Source organism: Brachionichthys hirsutus, chromosome 9 (genome assembly GCF_040956055.1).
Source record: "Brachionichthys hirsutus isolate HB-005 chromosome 9, CSIRO-AGI_Bhir_v1, whole genome shotgun sequence".
Classification (NCBI taxonomy): domain Eukaryota; kingdom Metazoa; phylum Chordata; class Actinopteri; order Lophiiformes; family Brachionichthyidae; genus Brachionichthys; species Brachionichthys hirsutus.
The window spans coordinates 716,964-732,500 of NC_090905.1; the positions used below are offsets into that span (position 1 = coordinate 716,964).

Here is a 15,537-nt window from a genome sequence, read left to right on the forward strand (position 1 = left end):
GTTCTGATTGGCCGTTCTGTTCTGTTCTGTTCTGATTGGCTGTTCTGTTCTGTTCTGTTCTGATTGGCTGTTCTGTTCTGTTCTGTTCTGATTGGCTGTTCTCTTCTGTTCTGTTCTGATTGGCTGTTCTGTTCTGTTCTCTTCTGTTCTCTTCTGTTCTGTTCTCTTCTGATTGGCTGTTCTCTTCTGTTCTGTTCTGATTGGCTGTTCTGTTCTGTTCTCTTCTGTTCTCTTCTGTTCTGTTCTCTTCTGATTGGCTGTTCTGTTCTGTTCTGTTCTCTTCTGATTGGCTGTTCTCTTCTCTTCTGTTCTGATTGGCTGTTCTGTTCTGTTCTCTTCTGTTCTCTTCTGTTCTGTTCTCTTCTGATTGGCTGTTCTGTTCTGTTCTGTTCTCTTCTGATTGGCTGTTCTCTTCTCTTCTGTTCTGATTGGCTGTTCTGTTCTGTCCTCTTCTGATTGGCTGTTCTGTCTGAGAATCAGCAGCTATAGGATATTGGTTTTGACATGTTTCTGTGTCATGAGTCAGATACATCTGGACATGCACAGGTTGATTCTCTCATTCTGTTCCAGGCCTGCCTCTCATATGCCAGAGAGCCCCCCCCCCCCTGCCTGGCGTCCATCTTATGAGGACTACACTGTGATCAGCCGCTTGCTCCACTGGGACAGTGAGCGCATCTCAAAATAGGAACGCTCAACGGCCAATCGCTGAGTGTGGGTGCTAGCATGAGCTGTGCATTGTGGGAAGTCTGTGGGCTATGAACTAATGCCCCTACAGGCAGAGACAGGCGGCTCACGTAGCTGCAAGTCGGACCTGAGAATGTCGCATGGAAGGGGCGAGAACACAGACGGAGGCCGATAGGTGTGTGTGTGCGTGTGTGTGTGCGTGCGTGTGTGTGTGTGTGTGTGTGTACCTCTGCATGCCTCTAGCTGGCCTGTAAGGACTTTGCGAATCTCTGACACCCACATGCTTTTCACATCCATGGAAGGCGCCTGTGGAAGAACACGCACACACACACACACACACACACACACACAATAAGAACGAATGCTGCTTAACATAAATGCTGTTGAAAAGGAAGAGCCTGGTTACTGCTGAAGCTGTGGGCCAACACTGCCCCCAAGAGGAGGATTGTGGAAAGGATCACCAAGGCCATTTTGTGTGCAAATTATACTTTGATATAAATTAACAATAAATAGTATGCAAATAATGTATAATTACATTTTTAAAAGTTTAATATTTGTAAGCATTTAATGTGTTTGATATGCAAGATTTCCATATATGTTAAATGCACAGTGGCAACACGTGATGAATGCATGAAGGTGTGCACCAGGGTGGGAAGCTGCAGTTTAGATTTCCTCTGAAAATGGCACGATTAACTTCTTTTCAAGTCATGCTGGGCTCTCGTGGCCCCTGGAGATGCATGGAATCATCGTATGTCTGTGCTTGGTTGCTTTTTGATGCCCTTTTAGCTGAACACCGACGACTATGAACATCTCTTTAATTAATTTGTATTTTACAATATTATGTGTTTATTGTATCAAAGAAATAAATGCATTACACACTTACATTACACACATACAGAAGGTTGTCTTTAAGTTGAAAGCATAAAGTACAATAAAACGTCTACAATAAAAGCATAATGGAGTAACATAAGTGGAATGACATGAACATACCTGTACGATGTAAACCTCCTCTCGGCCGTTGAACCACACCTCAAACTTCTTACTGTCACCTTTGACATTCTCTGTGATCCCCACAGCACTCATCTGGATAGAGAGGGGGAGAGGGAAAGGAGAGAGACAGGAAGAGAGAAATGAGAGAGAGAGAGAGATGCAGCAACATTGTATCAACGACATCAAATGTCAAAAAAGAATCCTAAAACCCAACAATGATCCAGAACCTGACGAGAACACAATCGAACATGGAGAATATCTGCTGACTCAGTTTCTCAGATAAAACTGAATGTAGTCTCTTGCTTTCTAGTTTCTACGTCAAATTTGAGTATTTTCTAGTGTGCCTTGAAGTGTCCTCCTCGCTGAATATCTTAAACAAAACTAAACAAAGTGTCTGTCCAGCATTATTCCAGCATTATTCCAGCATTATTTCAGCATTATTTCAGCATTATTCTAGCATTATTCCAGCATTATTCCAGCATTATTTCAGCATTATTTCTGCATTATTCCAGCATTATTCCAGAATTATTCTAGCATTATTGCAGCATTGTTGCAGCATTATGCCAGCATTATTTCAGCATTATGCCAGCATTATTTCAGCATTATGCCAGCATTATTTCAGCATTATTCTAGCATTATTTCAGCATTATTTCTGCAATATTCCAGCATTATTCCAGCATTATTTCTGCATTATTCCTGCATTATTCCAGCATTATTTCAGCATTATTCTAGCATTATTTCTGCATTATTTTTGCATTATTTCAGCATTATTCCAGCATTTGACTTTGACCATGACTTTCAACGGAAACAAGACCGCAAGGGCTTTTTTGAAATGCTCCTCTTAGACAGGATGTTTGACTTTATTTGTACTGTAATACATGCTACTGTGTGACTGTACTTGTACTCTAATATTCTATCTAATAAATATATTCATCATCATTATTGCAGCATTATGCCAGCATTATTCCAACATTATGCCAGCATTATTTCAGCATTATTTCAGCATTATTTTAGCATTATTCTAGTATTATTCCAGCATTATTTTAGCATTATTTCAGCATTATTGCAGCATGATTCCAGCATTATTCTAGCATTATTTTAGCATTATTCTAGCATTATTCTAGCATTATTTTAGCATTATTCTAGCATTATTCCAGAATTATTTCAGCATTATTCCAGCATTATTCTAGCATTAATCCAGCATTATTCCAGCATTATTTTAGCATTATTTCAGCATTATTGCAGCATGATTCCAGCATTATTCTAGCATTATTTTAGCATTATTCTAGCATTATTCTAGCATTATTTTAGCATTATTCTAGCATTATTCCAGAATTATTTCAGCATTATTCCAGCATTATTCTAGCATTAATCCAGCATTATTCCAGCATTATTTCATGGACAAGAAAAATGGAAAAGCCGGATTAGCAAGATCTAAAACTTTTGTTACGTATATACAGTAATGTGCTCCAAAATGTCTGTGAGTGTGTGTAATGTGAGTGTGTATTATGAGTGTGTATTATGAGTGTGTGTAATGTGAGTGTGTATTATGAGTGTGTGTAATGTGAGTGTGTATTATGAGTGTGTAATGTGAGTGTGTATTATGAGTGTGTAATGTGAGTGTGTATTATGAGTGTGTATTGTGAGTGTGTAATGTGAGTGTGTATTATGAGTGTGTATTGTGAGTGTGTAATGTGAGTGTGTATTATGAGTGTGTATTATGAGTGTGTGTAATGTGAGTGTGTATTATGAGTGTGTGTAATGTGAGTGTGTATTGTGAGTGTGTATTATGAGTGTGTAATGTGAGTGTGTATTATGAGTGTGTAATGTGAGTGTGTATTATGAGTGTGTATTGTCAGTGTGTAATGTGAGTGTGTATTATGAGTGTGTATTGTGAGTGTGTAATGTGAGTGTGTATTATGAGTGTGTAATGTGAGTGTGTATTATGAGTGTGTATTATGAGTGTGTAATGTGAGTGTGTATTATGAGTGTGTATTGTGAGTGTGTAATGTGAGTGTGTATTATGAGTGTGTATTATGAGTGTGTATTATGAGTGTGTATTGTGAGTGTGTATTATGAGTGTGTAATGTGAGTGTGTATTATGAGTGTGTAATGTGAGTGTGTATTATGAGTGTGTATTGTGAGTGTGTAATGTGAGTGTGTATTATGAGTGTGTATTGTGAGTGTGTAATGTGAGTGTGTATTATGAGTGTGTGTAATGTGAGTGTGTATTATGAGTGTGTGTAATGTGAGTGTGTATTGTGAGTGTGTATTATGAGTGTGTAATGTGAGTGTGTATTATGAGTGTGTAATGTGAGTGTGTATTATGAGTGTGTATTGTGAGTGTGTAATGTGAGTGTGTATTATGAGTGTGTATTGTGAGTGTGTAATGTGAGTGTGTATTATGAGTGTGTAATGTGAGTGTGTATTATGAGTGTGTATTATGAGTGTGTAATGTGAGTGTGTATTATGAGTGTGTATTGTGAGTGTGTAATGTGAGTGTGTAATGTGAGTGTGTATTGTGAGTGTGTAATGTGAGTGTGTATTATGAGTGTGTATTGTGAGTGTGTAATGTGAGTGTGTATTATGAGTGTGTATTGTGAGTGTGTATTATGAGTGTGTATTATGAGTGTGTATTGTGAGTGTGTAATGTGAGTGTGTATTGTGAGTGTGTAATGTGAGTGTGTATTGTGAGTGTGTATTATGAGTGTGTATTATGAGTGTGTAATGTGAGTGTGTATTATGAGTGTGTATTGTGAGTGTGTAATGTGAGTGTGTATTATGAGTGTGTATTATGAGTGTGTATTATGAGTGTGTATTGTGAGTGTGTATTATGAGTGTGTATTGTGAGTGTGTAATGTGAGTGTGTATTATGAGTGTGTATTGTGAGTGTGTATTATGAGTGTGTATTATGAGTGTGTATTGTGAGTGTGTAATGTGAGTGTGTATTGTGAGTGTGTAATGTGAGTGTGTATTGTGAGTGTGTAATGTGAGTGTGTATTGTGAGTGTGTAATGTGAGTGTGTATTATGAGTGTGTATTGTGAGTGTGTATTATAAGTGTGTAATGTGAGTGTGTATTATGAGTGTGTAATGTGAGTGTGTAATGTGAGTGTGTATTATGAGTGTGTATTATGAGTGTGTATTGTGAGTGTGTAATGTGAGTGTGTATTGTGAGTGTGTAATGTGAGTGTGTATTATGAGTGTGTATTGTGAGTGTGTATTATGAGTGTGTAATGTGAGTGTGTATTATGAGTGTGTAATGTGAGTGTGTAATGTGAGTGTGTATTATGAGTGTGTAATGTGAGTGTGTATTATGAGTGTGTAATGTGAGTGTGTAATGTGAGTGTGTATTATGAGTGTGTATTATGAGTGTGTATTGTGAGTGTGTATTGTGAGTGTGTAATGTGTGTAAATGCCCCTTGGCTGGGCTTTGCTGCGTAGAGAAGCTAGCCATTCTAAACTGTGTTTTCTGTCCATGTGACAGAAAATCTGGGCTCCAGATTGAACTTCAACTCTGTTCAGTTCTCATTTTCCTAATACTACTAATACTAATACTAAATACTTTTTATTGATTTGTTCCTCGGAGGGCAATTTGGTTTACAGCAGTTACACTTTCTAACTGTAGTCTGCTGCTGGTCGCCGGGTGCGCAGGCGCCCAGGCAGTCTGGGTGAGGTGCCTTGCCTAAGGACACAACGACAGTGCACACATGAGCCTGAGCCAGGAATCGAACCGCCAACCTCTCGATCATAGGACGGCCCTCGCCTGGCAGAGACCCTTAAACCCTCATCTATGTCAGACCTTGAGAGAGTGTTTGAAGCTGTAGGACGGGGTCTTCTCGTGGCCCTCTGCAGGCTCCTCTCGCTTCTTACAGAACAGAAGCATCTTGTCGTACAGGAACAGGTGTCTCTGCATGGGTTTAAACCTGGCCAAGTCCTTCACCTGAGATCAGGTATTCACAAAGTCATGTCAACATTTCAGTCAAAATCAGTTTGCTCTCTAAAACGGTTTGGCATGATATCAAATCTAAATAATATATATTCATGAATGCATGAACACTTCAGAAATTCCAACCTTATGCTAGAGGGAATAAAGACGGCCCAATAATTATCATTTGCTATTGAACATTTAATTAAATAAAAATACAATTAGTTTTTCTGACAAAATGTAACTTGTGCTGTAAAATAAATTAAGGCATGGGTGGAATCCAGAAATAAATAGAGGGGGGGGGGGGGGGGGTGCTTCCATAAATACTAATACTAATGCGTTTTGCCCACTAACTGTGCAGCATGCAACAAATACTGATCATGAAAATGAAAAGCATTTCTCAAACACGTAGTCATGTCATCTTTTAACAGGGTCTTTAATCGAACTCACTGCTGTAGAATCTCTTTGTTCTACAGGTGGCCCTCACTCGACGACGTACTCGTTTAACGGCGACTTGCAACGGGCTTTGTGTTTAGGGAGAAGGAATCGGTTAGGGAGCGAGTACGTCTACGTACCAGAATGCAATCCAAAAGAGAAGAGGTGGCATCGTACAGTATAAATGGCCGATAGCTACGCTAATACTGCATAAACGTTTTCTGAGCACCCAAAGTTGTCGGCCAACGGGGGTTCTGTTTAGCGACGGCGTCTTTGGAGCGTGACTCTGTCGTTAAGCGAGGACCGGCTGCATGTAACGGTGCTGTCTCCGGCGGCGGGGGCGGGGCGGGGGCTTCTACCTTGCTGTGGCCTTTCTTGTGTTCAGTCCACACATTGAAGGATCCCTGCATCAGCAGCTTCCCAAGCTCACTCAGATTTCCCTGTGAACACGCAGACACAGATTCATGCATCAGCATTCATAGCAGGCAGAAGCGTTTGCAGGAGGTACAATCCTTCAGCTGGGTTCATGTCTTCCATAAATTAAGCTTCGGGACAAACGGAGGGAAAAGGGGAATATTTACTGCAGCACAATGTTTTTCTCTGAATAGTATCGCTGCACATTTAGCCTTTTCGTGCAGGAACACTGCGATGACACGTCACTGACATCCTTCCCAGGTTTCTGAACAGCTCGTCTGGATGGTTGTTGTCTGCTGCGTGAAGGTCTCCACAGTTTTTAACTTGTGAACGTTTCCTGAATCTGGAACAAGACTTAAATGCTGTAAACAAGGATCCTTTTTACCCTAACGAGTATAACGAATCCTCATCCAGCGCTGACCTAACAGTGATGAATATTCTATTTTTGGAGCTGTGCAACCCCCCCAACCCTAACCCTCATTAGCGATTGACCATCACGGCATCAGCGCTGACGTCAGGAGGGTCACAGTCCCCGATGCAGAACCGATACCACGACCAGAACCATTATAAATCTCAGAGTGTCGATGTCGAAGAAAAGCCGTAGAAGCAGCTTGTGAGCCCGATCAGACTCCCCAGAGAGACAAAAGCACATCCGAAGGGCAACAAACGTTCTTCATCCAGCCCCCACCCCCCAGTGATTTATGAACCAGGTGTGGGCTCAACTCTCCGGCCCGGAGAATGCAGGACACACCTGATACGATCGGGTTAATAAATGATCTGAGGGTCAGCCCTGCTGAGAATGTCCCATGATGCACCAGCATCTGTGCCTGCTCCGGTCATCCTCCTTCACACATTCACGTGTCATTCACTCATTCATTCATCATTCATTCATTCATTCATCATTCATCATTCATTCATCATTCATTCATTCATCATTCATTCATCATTCATTCATTCATCATTCATTCATTCATCATTCATTCATTCAGAGCATTGTGCTTTCTCATCCTGCAGGTTACTCTGGATAAATCTACTCCTGGGATCAAAGATGACACCTGACGATGATAAATTATGATCATTATGATCATTATGATAAATTATGATGATGACAATAGCAAACAATGACCAACAATTGTGTTATAAACCAACGCTATTGGTAGATTAGAAGCAGTAACTTCCACTGTTGTTATTCAGGAACAATGGCTGTGATTATATTATATTATCAAGATTATAGGCTTGAAGGAATTTTGGTTGAGAACAAATCCTCAAACCTTTAGAAGCTTGAATGGTACAGAATGTGTGAATGTTAGGAACATTGAATGAAGTTTATCGCTGACATCTTTGAAAAAAGGTTGAATATTTGTGAATTTGGAGGAATTTTCCAATGAGGATGAAAAGAAAATTAAAATGTATGAATATTTCGGGGAAAAAGAAAAATCTGAACTCAGGGAACTCGTGGACGAAAATCAGAACCGTTGATCAATTTCAGACGTTGTCCATCTGTCATTATAGCTTCCAACATAATCATAATAAATAGAAGAAGAGGTGTATGAATCCCATCCCATAATTTCTGGGGCCTTGATTTTAAACCGCAGCCAGTAAATTTAAAAAGAAAAACGTTCCATAAGCTGCAGGCGTCCACGTTGTAGCATGAGATACTTACCCAGAAAGATTTTTTTAAAACATTTAATTAACTACAGTTAATGAATTTAATCCATTCTCTGACTCTGGAACCTGAAATATTCTTAAACCGAAACAATTTTCCACATTTAAATGATTGTAAATCCAGTTCATCTGTTCTCCAGCCCCAGAAACACTTGTTTAAAACCTTTTTTATGGGTTTATGTGTGTCAAAAATATAGAAAGGAATTAAAGATCACCTTGATTGTAGAAAAGCCCAGCACGGTTCTAAAAACATGATAATTGTACACTTTACTTTAAAGTGTGTGGTGAGGCAGAGGAGAGGAGGAGGAAGACAACTCCTTCCAATATGCTTCGGCTAAAGGAAGCTTTTTTAACTTTATTGGGAGCCAGGGTGGCACAGTGGCGTAGTGGGTAGCGCTGTCACTTTCGTTGTCCCTTCCAGTTCTTCTCCAGTGTCTCGCTATCCATTCATTGATTCCAAGCTGACGTTCAGCAGCTGCTTCCTGATCGATCGTGTCTAACCGGAAAGATGCATCTTTTGTGTTTCTTCCTGTGTTTTCCGTGATGGTTTGTGTATGAAGTGCAGACATGGGCAAACTACGGCCCGTGGGCCACTTGCGGCCCATCGGGCTCTTTAATCCGGCCCACCAAACTTGTCCAAAATATATAATTAATTTTTTGATTTTATTATAATTAAACCTCATATTGCTACCTGTAAAAGGCCAAATCCTTTCACGTAATGGCTTCCACATGGCCCGGCCCCTCTGTCAAATGTTAGAGCCCATTGTGGAAATGGTTTGCCCACCCCTGATTTAGTGTAATTCTCCTACACTAAATTTCATTGGTCCACTGTGACCTGTCTGATCATTTCATTGGTCTGACTCTGATGTGAAAAGGCTAAAATGTATTGGCTGCGTTTTTAGCCCGTAAAAATTCAAGGACGGCATGGTGGCGCAGTAGGTCGTGTTGTTGCCTCTCAGCAAGACGCATCTGGGTTCGATTCCCAACTGCAGAGTCTCCGTAGTTTTCTCTGGGCGCTCCAGTTTACTCCAAAAACATGCAACTTAGGTGAAGTGATCGCTCCAAATTGTCCGTAGGTGTGAGTGTGTGTTAGCGGTTTTCTATGTGTGGGCGTCGCCTCACAGCAGTACCTGAGGGCGTGGCCATCGCCTCACAGCAGTACCTGAGGGCGTGGCCGGCGCCTCACAGCAGTACCTGAGGGCATGGCACCATTCTGTGTGGAGTTTCCATATTGTCCTGGTGTCTACTTGGGTTTCCACTCGGGGATCCAACCTCCTTCCATGGACGTCTGAACAAACTTGATATCTAAATTGTAGGAGGCCCAAGGAAGCTTTTGTTTCTGCAAACGTTTCTCAATAAAAGCTGCAACAGCCTGAAATGACCTTCGTCATGAACTAATTCAGAAAGCCAACCTCAAAGCCAGTGATGGCTATCTGGTGCATCGAGTCGTTTACAGACTTGATGATGTCCAGCATAGCGGCTAAAGCCTCCTCCAGCTCGCCGCTTCCCTCGCCCTTGATACATCTCAACATCTCCTGCAAGAAAGACAAGAAAGAGAAGAGGTCAAAAAGATTTAAAGGCATGTAAAAGGCAAGAAAGGCGAGAGAATAAACACAAACTACTAAAGATCATTGTAGAAAACGACGGACTGGAACCAACGTCCATCCACCAATAGAAGGCTGGATCCGAGGGGCAGCAATCTAATCCCCATATTCCAGATATTGCTGCCACAGGAAACATTTTCCTTCTCATCCTGGTAGACACGAAGGCTCCGAATAGTTTCTGTTTTCTCACGTGATCAATGACGATCAATATGAAACTATGGATCTCTGCCAGAAACTGGTGGACCGCTTCCTCCAGTTTCACCAACAGAGAAAACAAATATTGCCAATCTAAATGTTGATTTTTTGACATGTCAAGCTCTTAGAACTAAACACCCCCGGCTTCGTGTGGACAAAGACGTGTGGACAAAGACGCCACACGTCTTTGTCCACACGTCTTTGTCCACACGTTAACGTAACCCGACATACGAGACATACAGGTTCAGTTTGTTAAACAGATTATGTTCATGCAGAAGACAAACAGAGAGGACCTGCAGAGCCTCCATTACACACACCTACACACACACACACACACCTACACACACACACACGCACACACACACCTACACACACACCTACACACACACACCTACACACACACACACACACACCTACACACACACCTACACACACACCTACACACACACACACACACCTACACCTACACACACACACACACAGACACACACACACACACCTACACACACACACACGCACACCTACACACACACACGCACACACACGCACACACACACCTACACACACACCTACACACACACACACACACACACCTACACACACACACACCTACACACACACACACACACCTACACACACACACACCTACACACACGCACACACGCACACCTACACACACGCACACACCTACACACACACACACACGCACACACACACACCTACACACACACACGCACACAGAAGACAAACAGAGAGGACCTGCAGAGCCTCCATTACGCACACACACACACACGCACACACACACACGCACACACACACCTACACACACACGCACACCTACACACACGCACACACACACACCTACACACACACACACACACGCACACACACACCTACACACACACGCACACCTACACACACGCACACACACACACCTACACACACACACACACACACACAGAAGACAAACAGAGAGGACCTGCAGAGCCTCCATTACGCACACACACACACCTACACACACCTACACACACACACCTACACACGCACACCTACACGCACACACACACACCTACACACACACACGCACACCTACACACACACACACACCTACACACACACACGCACACACCTACACACACACACACACCTACACACACACACACACACACACCTACACACACACACACACACACCTACACACACACACACACACACACACCTACACACGCACACACACACACACACCTACACACACACACATGCACACACACACACACGCACACACACACCTACACACACACACACACACCTACACACACACACACACCTACACACACACACACACACACACACACACACACACACACACACTCACACACACACACACACACACCTACACACGCACACACACACACACCTACACACACACACATGCACACACACACGCACACACACACCTACACACACACACACACACACACACACCTACACACACACACACACACACACACACCTACACACGCACACACACACACACATGCACACACACACACACGCACACACACACCTACACACACACACTCACACACACACACACACTCACACACACACCTACACACACACACACACACACACACACACACACCTACACACACCTACACACGCACACGCACACACACACACACACACACACCTACACACACACACACACCTACACACACACACACACACACACACACCTACACACACCTACACACGCACACGCACACACACACACACACACACCTACACACACACACACACACACACACACACTCACACACACACACACACACACACACCTACACACGCACACACACACACACACCTACACACACACACATGCACACACACACACACGCACACACACACCTACACACACACACACACACACACACACCTACACACACACACACACCTACACACACACACACACACACCTACACACGCACACACACACACACATGCACACACACACACACGCACACACACACCTACACACACACACTCACACACACACACACACTCACACACACACCTACACACACACACACACACACACACACACACCTACACACACCTACACACGCACACGCACACACACACACACACACACCTACACACACACACACACACACTACAAGTGCTCGCTCCCTTCTGCAGTCCCAGCTGGTCGTGAGCGGCCTTCCTCCGGTCTGGAGCTATATCTGAAACAAAAGTAACAGCCAGGCCCAGGCAGAGGGGGCGCTGCACTCGTGTTTGTAACCGTGGTGTGTCCCGTCCCCCCCCGTTTCAGACCTACTGACGAGTTCATGTCCACAGAAGGAATTGGACACCACAATAACATCCTGTGTTTCATGCAGTGAGCCCAGCCAAAGTGAGCTGACGGTCACCTTGAGCATGAGCTGGTACTTGGTCATCCTCTGGACCGGCTTCAGCAGGTACGCATCCAGAGACAGTTTATGGTCCAGCTTCTTCTGGCATTCCTGTTGTCATGAATGAAAGGCGGCAACATTTAGAGGAGGAGGACATTCCGGCCTCGGCGAGGACAGCGCTCCGGCTTCGTGGGACGCTACAACGAGCTGCTTGGGTAACGTGTCACCTGAAAGAAGAGGCTGTCTCCGCACTGCCGCCAGAGGAATTCAGAGCGCGGCTTATTCTGGCAGTACTTCTCGTACACCTGGAGCTCTTCTTTCTGACAACACAGAAGCACGAGACACTCAGAGACACGCAGAGACACTCGGAGACATTCGGAGATGCTCGGAGACACTCAGAGACACTCAGAGACACGCAGAGACACTCGGAGACACTCGGAGACACTCGGAGACACTCAGAGACACTCAGAGACACACAGAGACACTCAGAGACACTCAGAGACACGCAGAGACACTCAGAGACACGCAGAGACACGCAGAGACACGCAGAGACACTCAGAGACACACAGAGACACTCAAAGACACGCAGAAACACGCAGAGACACTCAGAGACACTCAGAGACACGCAGAGACACTCAGAGACGCTCGGAGACAATCAGAGACACGCAGAGACACGCAGAGACACTCAGAGACACTCAGAGACATGCAGAGACACTCAGAGACGCTCGGACACAATCAGAGACACTCAGAGACACGCAGAGACACTCAGAGACGCTCGGACACAATCAGAGACAATCAGAGACACGCTGAGACACTCAGAGACACTCAGAGACACGCAAAGACACGCAGAGACACTCTGCGTGTCTCTGCGTGGCTGAAGCTGGAACATCAATGCTTCACTTTGTTGTGACTCCTCGTGTTTAAGATGTTAGAAACTGGCATCACAGTGTTTGTTGTTGTCATGGATACGTTGAGTCAATTCTCCTTCCTGACATCTAAGGAGTTCGTCCCCCCCCCCCCCCCCCCTCCGTTCTATGTATTTGTGACACGTCTTCCTGTTTGCCCAACATGAGGGACTCCACTTTGGCTCGTCTTTGCCCAGAACCGGATTACGACTGAGAGAAATCACTCAAAGTAGCAAAATCCAAATCTCACTTATCATGACATGACATGAGATGACATGACATGACATGAAATGACATGATATGAGATGAGATGAGATGACTTGAGATGAAATGACATGAGATGAGATGACATGAGATGACATGAGATGAGATGACATGACATGACATGACATGACATGAGATGAGATGACATGAGATGACTTGAGATGACATGAGATGAGATGAGATGAGATGACATGACATGACATGACATGAGATGATGACATGAGATGAGATGACATGAGATGAGATGATGACATGACGAGGGCTGGCGCTGGTTCTCTGGGTCAAACACTCAAGACGAACCGGCACAGGACAAAGAGAGACACAAACGCCCGCCTCGTCTGACGAGCGCCGCGGCTTCGCTGCCATGTATTTGTTTTATGAGACGGTCATCTCTGTGAATGAATGTCGAAGAATAAATAGCAGCATTTTACGTCTGCTCAAGAAGATGAGCAGCGTTCCATTTCTGGATGTCATTTTATTTACCTTTTACAGCATCAAAATATCTCTTAAATGGACTTCACACACCAATGACATGCAGAACAGATCCCCCAAAGTACGCACCCTCTTCAGGAAGCAGGTTCCCACCAGCTCGGGTCTTTCTGCACAGTTCACCAGCTCCTTCAGAAACGTCCTGCAAGTAATTGTTGAACAAACAACAACATCATTGTTTAAACTTTGTGCTTTTCTGCGGCGTCAGGAAAGCCAGACGTAATAACTGGTGTCCAAAGCTCCAGCCGGAAGAGAACAAGCTCCTCAGACTGTGGAAACCGCTTTACAGTGTGCGGTTCTGGCCGAGCTCCGTCGGTCTGAGAACGTAACGGAATCTAACCCTCATCTCGGATGAACAGGAAATATCAACAGGAAGCCAAAGGGGCCATTTACACAACAGCTGTTTCACGCCAACCGGCAGAGGAGGACCTCGGAGGAAGACTTCATGAAGCCTGAGGTCTCTTCTACCCTTCTTTGGTCTGATCCCAACTTTGTGGTGGGACATTGCAGAATATCTGGAGCATGTCTTAGTGTCCAGAGATATGGTGCAAAGACGCACAAGGACAACAAGGACATGGAAAAGAGGCAAGAGAAAACAGGAAGGAGGAGAGGGAGTGTCAGAAAAGAGAGAGCAAACGAGACAGGGGGTGGAGGAGAAACTCTGGTGCAGCATTCAGGGAGGCTACATAAAGAGCTCCAGATTACAGCATGAAGCTCCATGTTCAGGCCGTACCCTCCAGCCAGGGAGGGGCCAGGAAGCTCGCCTGCTCTTCATTGGCTGCCATTTGTTGTCCATCTGGACGTATGAGTGGGACACGATGGCTTAAAGCCACGCCGGGGAACCGATGCTTGTCCAATCAACTTCTCCCAAGAAGCAAAGGTCCAGCGTGACGAGGCAACGGCTGTTTGGTAAGCTCGGGGTTGTCTACTTCCTGAAGTAATATCACTGTCTTTTCCATCGAGGGGGACACATTTATGTGGTTCATCGTCCATCTTCTACAGAGGAAGGGTGGAGAGATGCAGCGATGCTAACGCAGATCTCATGATCCTAGTGAACCCAAAGGGCTCATCAAAAGGGGGCTGCTGGTGCAAAACCATCAAACTGGCCTCAGAATGAGCAGGTTCAACGGTAACGATGATACAATGAGAAGAGGAAACGCTTCGGCTGCTGCGTGGAGCACGGAGTCGAGTGAATACATTATGTATCAGAAACGGTTAGCGAGGAACCGCTAAAGAGCACAACGTCTGCAGTCAGGACCAACCCCACAAAGGCAGAGACAAGACAAGGACAGAGAGACAAAGACAGAGACAAGGACAGAGAGACAAAGACAGAGAGACAAGGACAGAGAGACAAAGACAGAGAGACAAAGACAAAGACAGAGAGACAAAGACAGAGAGACAAAGACAGAGAGACAAAGACAGAGACAAGGACAGAGAGACAAAGACAAAGACAGAGAGACAAGGACAGAGAGACAAGGACAGAGAGACAAGACAGAGACAAGGACAGAGAGACAAAGACAGAGACAAGGACAGAGAGACAAGGACAAAGAGA

At 44.4% G+C, this 15,537-nt stretch overlaps 1 protein-coding gene across 1 annotated transcript in view; it reads right to left on the minus strand.

The window, feature by feature from the left end:
• Positions 1–15,537, minus strand: part of mcf2l2 (MCF.2 cell line derived transforming sequence-like 2) — a 94,771-nt gene that overhangs the window by 18,385 nt on the left and 60,849 nt on the right. The window contains exons 19-26 of the mRNA XM_068743807.1: positions 14,058–14,127; positions 12,555–12,647; positions 12,346–12,438; positions 9,527–9,649; positions 6,395–6,475; positions 5,475–5,615; positions 1,675–1,767; positions 912–990 (exon numbers count right to left, since the gene is read on the minus strand). Of these exons, the coding sequence (XP_068599908.1) occupies positions 912–990; positions 1,675–1,767; positions 5,475–5,615; positions 6,395–6,475; positions 9,527–9,649; positions 12,346–12,438; positions 12,555–12,647; positions 14,058–14,127 (773 nt within the window). The remainder of the gene's footprint in view (positions 1–911; positions 991–1,674; positions 1,768–5,474; positions 5,616–6,394; positions 6,476–9,526; positions 9,650–12,345; positions 12,439–12,554; positions 12,648–14,057; positions 14,128–15,537) is intronic.